This window comes from Rattus rattus, chromosome 7, assembly GCF_011064425.1.
Source record: "Rattus rattus isolate New Zealand chromosome 7, Rrattus_CSIRO_v1, whole genome shotgun sequence".
Classification (NCBI taxonomy): Eukaryota; Metazoa; Chordata; class Mammalia; order Rodentia; family Muridae; genus Rattus; species Rattus rattus.
In genome coordinates this window covers 914,074-923,449 of record NC_046160.1, presented here as the reverse complement: position 1 = coordinate 923,449, position 9,376 = coordinate 914,074, and the positions used below count along the sequence as shown (strand labels likewise).

Here is a 9,376-nt window from a genome sequence, read left to right as displayed (position 1 = left end):
CACGGGTGAGAGCCTCCTTGTGGCTGTTCACCTTCCTGAAGAAACTACATGCCCTGAAATAAAATAGGCTAAGTTCTGTATAAGGTGTGGAGCTGTCCCTGAAGAATCCATCGGAATGTCAGTTTACCCATTCAAGAACAAGTTCATTCTGAAACAGAGCTCTGCTGTCACTAAGACACAACTTTGTGTTACTGTGCAGGGGACAGTGAGCAGGTTCCTTGTGTGCTCAGAAACATCTACCTTTGAGGATGCTCAGTACCAGCAGGGGGTGGTGTAGATCCAACTTTCACCATGAGTGAAAGAGCAACAGGTGCAGAGAAACATCTGGAGTGTGGGGAAGTCCTAGGAGACTCTGAGGCTTCCTTTCCTAACAACACACAACTTTAAAGAATAAACCATACATGTGATGTAGCTACTGTGACAAGACTACAAATTTAGGACAATAAAAGTTCTTTGTTAAGTAATTGAGCATATGTTTTATTAATTACACATTAACCTTACTGGAAGGACAAAAAACAATTCCATATACAAATGAAATGATAGAAAATTTCAAGCATGTGTCATGTAGGACATCATCTTCATGGTCAGTTGCATCTGTAAATCTGTAACTTCTTTCGCCTGGCAGGAGGGAGTTTCTCAGTTGGAAAATAAGATTGATTGTGACTTGGGAATATAGTCCTGGATGTTCCAGCCACAGTGTTAAACCTGTGCAGCCCCACTGAGAAAGTGTGAGAGACCTGGTCCTGCTGCCATGTTATGCCCTCAGCTCAGGTGAAGGAGAGAGAGAAAAGCTGGGTGTATTTTATAGTCTGGCCTTTCTTACATTTTTAGTTTCTTTTTATTTCCCATAACTTCAGTTTAAATACAATATTATTTGTATTCATGGATCAGGGTATGTAATTTCCATATGTTTGGATACAAATCCATGGGAATTTACATTTCCTCTTTTTTTCTTTTGGAACATTTTTTAGGTATATTTTTTATTTACATTTCAAATGTTATTCCCTTTTCCAGTTTCCTGTCCATAAGCTCCCATCCTCTCCTCCTCCCCATATGGGTGTTCACCTGACCTCCCATCCACTGCCATTACTGCCTCCCGACATTCCCCTGCACTGGGTGTCCAATCTTGGCAGGACCAAGAGCTTCCCCTTCCACAAGGCTATTCTCTGCTACATATGCAGCTGTAGATCTGGGTCAGTCTGTGTATAGTCTTTGGGTAGTTGTTAAGTCCCTGGAAGCTCTGGTTGGTTGGCATTGTTTTTCTTATGGGGTTGCAAACCCCTTCAGGTCTTTCAGTCCTTCCTCTAATTATACCAAAGGGGGTGCTGTTCTCAGTTCCAAGATCATACGCATCTAGGAGATTGAATAAACTTCTCTTTGGTTAGAGTCTATGTTTTCTGCTATTTATTTTAAAGTTTTCACAAATACAGGTCAATATAAAGATGAAGCTAATGATTGTTGAATAAATAGCAATTTCAATTTTGAGAGGCGGTACCTTGACACATCAGTAAAGTCAATGAAATTACTCTCCTTCATGGAATTACAGTATTCATAATTGCCAGCTTGAGATGGCATGTACTCTTGTACTACGCAAGAAGTCTACAATTACTGTACCAATTTTGTGGAAAATACATAGTGATAAGACTCACTCAGGCCCCAAAAATAGAGCTCCCCATCTGTCCTCCATGCAGAAGCACAGGGAAATGATTCCTAGACGAGTGGGCAGAGTCAGGACCCTATATGTAAAAGTTAGGGTTTCTATAAATCCTACTGCAATTCAACCTCACTCAGCAGAAGTGCTTTATACTGAGGAACCTGGTCTTGGGTGTTATGTACTCTCTGTTATGAAGCAGATATGAACTCTCTTGTGGCTCCTGCATCTCCCATCATAGAATGATACATCTTGAGTCCTAACCTTAAGTACACCATCAGTGTCAGCACCTGGTGAGGGAATGCAAATATCTCCTGGATCCACCCAACCTTGGGTAGAAAAGCCAAAGGTGGGCCTGTGCACTCACTGGTGTGCAGCCATGGACCAGCTTACTTTCTCATTCCTGCTGCTGCTTGTCCCTGCATGTGAGTACCAAGGCTTCCTAAGGGATGAACTGTTCTATCCTCACCTGTTCAACCTTACCTTCTCACCTTTCCTTTCTCCACAGATGTCCTGTCTCAGGTTACTCTGAAAGAGTCTGGCCCTGGGATATTGCAGCCCTCCCAGACCCTCAGTCTGACTTGCTCTTTCTCTGGGTTTTCACTGAGCACTTCTGGTATGGGTGTGAGCTGGATTCGTCAGCCTTCAGGGAAGGGTCTGGAGTGGCTGGCAACCATTTGGTGGAATGGTAATATATACAACCCATCGTTGAAGAGCCGGCTCACAGTCTCCAAGGACACCTCCAACAACCAAGCATTCCTCAAGATCACCAGTGTGGACACTGCAGATACTGCCACATACTACTGTGCTCACACTCCACACTGACACAGCCTCAGCTTTCAGCTGTACAGTATTTCAGGATGATTCTCAGCTCTGTTCCTTCCTATTTAATCATAAGAGGGTATGTTCACAGTTTTCCTTCTGACCTCTGTGGTTTCCTGTTTACTCTTAGGTTAAGATGTTTCTATTCATTTTTTTTCACCATAGGGCCCTATTAAGATGTTGACAAATGATTCTGTCTGTGGGTTTATTTATTTATTATTTATTTTTTCCATTTAAAAAAATTGAATATTTCTTATTTACATTTCAAATGTTAGTCCCTTTCCTGGTTTCCTGTCCATTCCTGTCCATCATCGCCCATAACTCCTCCCCCTCTCCTATAAAAGTGTTCCCCTCCCCATTCATCCCACCTCTATGCACCCCTTCCCTGACAATCCCCTACACTAGGGTCCAACCTTGGTAGGACCAAAGGCTTCTCTTTCCATTAGAGCACAGCAAGGCCATCCTTGCAGTTGGATCAAGCCATGGGTCCATCCATTATAGCCTTTTAGGTAGTGGTTTAGTCCCTGAAGTTCTGGTTGGTTGGCATTGTTGTTCATCGGTTGCAAACCCCTTCAATTCTTCCAGTCCCTTCTCTAATTCCTCCAATGGGGTCCCATTCTCAGTTCAGTGGTTTGCTGCTAGCATTCGCCTCTGTATTTGACATGTTCTGGCTGTGTCTCTCAGGAGAGATCTGTATCTGGTTCCTGTCAGAATTCACCTCTTAGCTTCATCCATCTTATCTAGTTTTGGTGGCTGTACATATATATGAGCCACATGTGAGGCAGGCTGTGAATGGCTATTCCTTCAGTTGATGTGCTAAACTTTGCCTCCCTATGCCCATCTATGGATATTTTTGTTCCACTTTTTAAGAAGGAGTGAAGTGTCCACAGTTTGGTCATCCTTCTTGAGTTTCATGTGGTTCTTGCATTGCATCTTGGGTAATTCAAGCTTTTGGGATGATATCTACTTATCAGTGGGTGCATATCATGTGTGTTTTTCTGTGATTGGATTACCTCACTCTGGATGGTATTTTCTAGTTCCATCCATTTGACTATGAATTTCATGAAGTCATTGTTTTTGATAGCTGTGTAGTACTCCATTGTGTAGATGTACCACATTTTTTGAATCCATTCCTCTGTTGAAGGGCATCTGGGTTCTTTCCAGCTCCTGGCTATTATAAATAAGGCTGATGTGAACATAGTGGAGCTTGTGTCTTTGTTGTATGTCAGAGCATCTTTTGTGTATATGCCCAAGTGAGGTATAGCTGGGTCCTCAGGTAGTTCAATGTCCAATTTTCTGAGGAACCTCTGGACTGATTTCCAGAATGGTTGTACCAGTCTGCAATCCCACCAACAGTGGAGGAGTGTTCCTCACTCTCCACATCCTTGCCAGCATTTGCTGTATACTGAGTTTTTGATCTTAGACATTCTGACTGGTGTGAGGTGGAATCTCAGGGTTGTTTTGATTTGCATTTCCCTGATGACTAAGCATGTTGAACATTTCTTTAGGTGCTTCTCAGCTATTTAATATTCCTCAGCTGTAAATTCTTTAGCTCTGTACTCCATTTTAATAGGGTTGTTGGTCTCTCTGGAGTATAACTTCTTGAGTTCTTTGTATATTTTGGATATTAGCCCTCTATCAGAGGTAGGATTGGTAAAGGTTTTTCCCAATCTGTTAGTTGCCATTTTGTCCTAATGTCAGTGTTCTTTGCCTTGAAGAAACTTTGCAGGGTTATGAGATCCCATTTGTCGATTCTTGATCTTAGAGCATAAGTGATTGGTGTTTTGTTCAGGAAATTTAGCCTAGTGCCCATGTGTTCAAGACTCTTCCCCACTTTTTCTTCTATTAGTATGAGTGTATCTGGTTTGATGTGGAGGTCCTTGATCCACTTGGACTTAAACTTTGTACAGGGTGATAAGCATGGATCGACATGCCTTCTTCTACATGCTGACCTTCAGGCGAATCAGCACCATTTGTTGAAAATGGTATCTTGTTTCCATTGGATGGTTTTGGCTCCTTTGTCAATGATCAAGTGAGTATAGGTTTGTGTGTAGGTTCCTTTCTAGGTCTTCAATTCTATTCCACTGATCTATCTGCCTGTCTCTATAAGAATACCATACAGTTTTTATGACTATTCCTCTGTCAGGGATGGTGAGTCCCCCAGAAGTTCTTTTATTGTTGAGGATAGTTTTAGTTATCCTGTTTTTTTTGTTATTCTAAATGAATTTGCATATTGTTCTTTCTATCTCTATGAAGAATTGAATTGGAATTTTGATGGGGGTTGCATTGAATCTGTAGATTGCTTTTGGTAAGATGGCTATTTTTATATATTAATTCTGCCAATTCATGAGCATGGGAGGTCTTTCCATCTTCTGAGATCTTCAATTTGTTTCTCCAGAGACTGATGTTCTTATTTTACAGACCTTTCATTTCCTTGGTTAAATCAGACTGAGGTATTTTATATTATTTGGCACTATTATGAAGGGTGTCATTTCCCTAATTTCTTTCTCAGTTTGTTTATCTCTTGTGTAGAGAAAGGCTACTGATTTGTCTGAGTTAATTTTATACCCAGCTACTTTGCTGAAGTTGTTTATCATGCTTAGTATTTCTCTGGTGGAACTTTTGGGATCACTTAAATATCCAATCCCATCATCTGCAAATAGTCATGTTTTGATTTCTTCCTTTCCAATATGTATCATTTTGACCTCCTTTTGTTGTCTGATTGTTCTGGCTAGGACTTTGATAACTCTATTGAATAAGTAGGGAGAGAGTGGGCAGCCTTGTCTCGTCCCTGATTTTAGTGGGATTGCTTCAAGTTTCTCTCCATTAGTTTAATGTTAGCTACTGGTTTACTGTATATGGCTTTTATTATCTTTAGCTGTGGACTTTGAATCCCTGTTCTTCCCAGGACTTTTATCATGAAGGGGTGTTGAATATTGTCAAATGCTTTCTCAGTGTCTATTGAAATGATCATGTGGCTTTTATCTTTCAGTTTTTTTATATAGTGGATTACTTTGTTGGATTTCTGTATATTGACCCATCCCTGCATACCTGGGATGAAGTCTACTTGATCATGTTGGAGGATCATTTTGATGTGTTCGGTTTGGTTTGCAAGAATTTTTTTGAATATATTTGTGTTGATGTTCATAAGGGAAATTGATTTGAAGGTCTCTTTCTTCGTTGGGTCTTTGTGTGGTTTAGGTGTAAGAATAATTGTGGAACCATAGAAGGAATTTGGTAGTGTTCTTTCTGTTTCTATTTTGTGGAATATTTTGAACAGCATTGTTATGAGGTCTTCTATGAAGGCGTGGTAGAATTCTGCCCTAAACCCATCTGGTCCTGGACTCTTTTAGTTTGGGAGAATTTTAATGACTGCTTCTATTTCTTTTTGGAGTTATGGCATTGTTTAGATGGTTTGTTTGTTCATGATTTAACTTTGGTACCTGGTATCTGTCTAGAAAATTGTCCATTTCCTTTAGATTTTTCCAGTTTTGTTGAATATAGGTTTTTGTAGTAGGATTTGATGATTTTTTTGAATTTCCTCTGACTTTGTTGTTATGTCTCCTTTTTCATTTCTGACTTCTTAATTTGGACACACTCTCTGTGCCTTCTTTTAGTTTGGCTAAGGGTTGATCTATCATGTTTATTTTCTCAAAGAACCAGCTCTTGGTTTTGTTGAATCTTTGTACAGTCCTTTTTGTTTCTGCTTGGTTGATTTCAGCCCTGAGTTTGATTATTTCCTGTCTTCTACTCCTCCTGGGTGTATTTGCTATTTTTTTGTTCTAGAGCTTTTAGGTGTCCTGCCAAGCTGCTGATGTATGCTCTCTCCTGATTGTTTCTGCAGGCACTCAGAGGCATGAGTTTTCCTTTTAGCACAGTTTTCATTGTGTCCCATAAGTTAGGTTATGTTGCATCTTCATTTTCATTAAATTCTAAGATTTTAATTTCTTTCATTATTTTTTACTTCACCATGTTGTCATTGAGTAGAGCATTGCTCAACTTCCATGTATTTGTGGGATTTTTGTCATTAATATTGTTATTGAAGATGAGCCTTAGTCTGTGGTGATCTGACAGGATGTGTCGGATTATTTCTATCTTCCTGAATCTGTTGAGGCCTGTTTTGTGACCGATTATATGGTCAATTTTGGAGAAGGTACCATGAGGTGTTTAGAAGAAGTTATATCCTTTGATTTTAGGATGAAATGTTCTATAAATATCTGTTAAGTCCATTTGTTTCATAATTTCTGTTGGCTTCTCTATGTCTGTTTAATTTCTGCTTCCATGATCAGTCCATTGATAAGAATGTGTTGTTGAAATCTACTATTATTGTGTGAGGTGCAATGTGTGCTTTGAGCTTTAGTAAGGTTTCTTTTATCAAGGTAGGTGCCCTTGTATTTCGAGCATAGATATTTATGATTGAGAGTTCATCTTGGTGGATTTTTCCTTTGATGAATATGAAGTGTACTTCCTTATCTTTTTTGATGATTTTTGGTTGAATGTCGATTTTATTCAATATTAGAATGGCTACTCCAACTTGCTTCTTTGGACCATTTTATTGGAAAATGGTTTTTCAGCCTTTTACTCTGAGGTAGTGTCTGTCTTTGTCTCCGAGTTGTGATTCCTGCATGCAGCAAATGTTGGGTCCTCTATACCTATCCAGTCTGTTAGTCTGTGTCTTTTTATTGGGGGGATTGAGTCCGTTGATGTTGAGAAATATTAAGGAATAGTGATTGTTGCTTCTTGTTATTTTCATATTTAGAGGTGGGATTATGTTTGTGTGTTTCTCTTCTTTTGATTTTGTTGCAAGAAGATAACCTTCTTGCTTTTCCTAGGGTGTAGTTTCCCTCCTTGTATTGGGATTTTCCCTCTATTAACCTTTATAGGACTGGATTTGTAAAAAGATTTGGTTTTGTCATGGAATATCGTGGTTTCTCCCTCAATGTTAATTGAGAGTTTGGCTGGATACAGTAGCTTGTGCTGGCATTTTTGTTCTCTTAGGGTCTGTATGACATCTGTCCAGGATCTTCTGGCTTTCATAGTCTCTGGTGAGAAATCTGGCATAATTCTGATAGGTCTGCCTTTATATTTTACTTGAACTTTTTCCCTTATTGATTTTAATATTCTTTCTTTCTTTTTCTTTGTGCATTTGGTGTTTTGACTATTATGTGACAGGAGGAATTTCTTTTCTGGTCCAATCTCTTTGGAGTTCTGTAGGCTTCTTTTATGTTTATGGGCATCTCTTTCTTTAGGTCAGGGAAGTTTTCTTCTATGATTTTGTTGAAGATATTTACTGGTCCTTTGAGCTGGGAGTCTTCTCTCTCTTCTATACCTATTTTCCTTAAGTTTGACCTTCTCATTGAGTCCTGGATTTCCTGTATGTTTTGGACAGTAGCTTTTTCCATTTTACATTATCTTTGACAGTTGTGTTGATGATTTTGTGGAATCTTCTGCTCCTGAGATGCTCTCTTCTATCTCTTATGCTGTTGGTGATGCTTGTATCTCCAGCTCCTTGCCTCTTCCTTTGGTTTTCTAGATCCAGGACTGTCTCCCTTTGTGCTTTCTTTATTGCTTCTATTTCCATTTTTAATTGCTTCACCTGCTTGATTGTGTTTTCCTGGAATTCTTTCAGTGATTTCTGTTATTCCTCTCTATAGGGTTTTAGTTGTTTAATTATGTTTTCCTGCGTTTCTCTAATGGAGTTCTTTATGTCTTTCTTGAAGTCTTCTATCATCATTATCAAATGTGATTTAAAATCAAGATCTTGCTTTTCTCATGTGTTTGGTTATTCAGTGTTTTCCTTGTTGGGAGAATTGGACTCCGATGATGCCATGCAGTCTTGATTTCTGTTGCTTGGATTCCTGTGCTTGCCTCTTGCCATCAGGCTGTCTCTGATGTTACCTTGTTCTGCTATTTCTGGCAGTGGCTGGACCGTCTTATAGGCCTGTGTGTCAGGAGTGTTGAAGACCTTTTTTCCTGTTTTCTTTCAGCCAGTTATGGGAACAGAGTGTTCTGCTTTTGGGCATATAGTCTTTCCTGTCTACTGGCATTCAGCTGTTCCTGTGGGCATGTGTCTTGAGTCCAGCAGGCAAGTTACTCGGAACACAAAACTTCGTCTTACCTGTGGTCCTGTGTCTGATGTTGCTCCTGGGGGGCTGCTTTTGAGCTTTCCGTGAGGGCGGCGACCAGAACGGACTTTTCCCGAGGCCCTGGTGCACCGGGGTCCCTGATGGCATTAGGTGTTTTCCTCTGGAGTCAGAAATGTGGGCAGAGTGTAGTCTATTCTGGCTTCCCAGGAGTGTCTGCCCCTCTGAAGCTGCATGTTCTTTAAGAGAGAATTTTTCCCTTAATATATGAATGCATATGTTTAATATGGATGACATATCATATGGTTAATACATTGCATCAGGTAGGGATCTCTTTGGTCAAGTTTGTGTTAGACATCATTCAAACCTACTTTGCAAAATTTATCTTGAAAGTCTCATTCAGTAAATTTTTCCACTGTGCTCATGTACTGTGGGCATCAGTGTGGGTGTTTCACTTGAAGGTGGGAATGGATGTCTCTGAATATTCAACTTTGTCACTCTCAAGCCTATACACAAAGGACTATGCATCCTATTAGAGACACCTGCTCTATCATTTTTATTGATGCCATATTGGTATTAGCTGAAACTGGAAATGACCTAGAAGTCATCAGTGGAATAATTATGCAAAGAAGTAGTACTAAACTGAAAGCTACCATAAATATGATGATCACTTATATCACTTATATCGTCCTGTGCTTGCTGCTTCAGTCTCTTCATTCACATGAGCTTTTCTCAGTTGATTTAGATGGTCTTGTACTCTTTTAGCTACATCTTCTGTGAATTACCCTGTGCTCCAAAGAGTGAGATTTGATGGTGGGTT

General features: G+C 39.8%; 1 gene segment (V, D, J or C); it reads left to right on the top strand.

Annotated features, from left to right (window-relative positions):
- The first annotated feature begins 2,030 nt into the window (after positions 1-2,030).
- LOC116905544 lies at positions 2,031-2,476 on the top strand. The segment is given in 2 exon segments: positions 2,031-2,076; positions 2,160-2,476. Coding segments are annotated over 2 exon segments (363 nt in total).
- Positions 2,477-9,376: the final 6,900 nt, after the last annotated feature.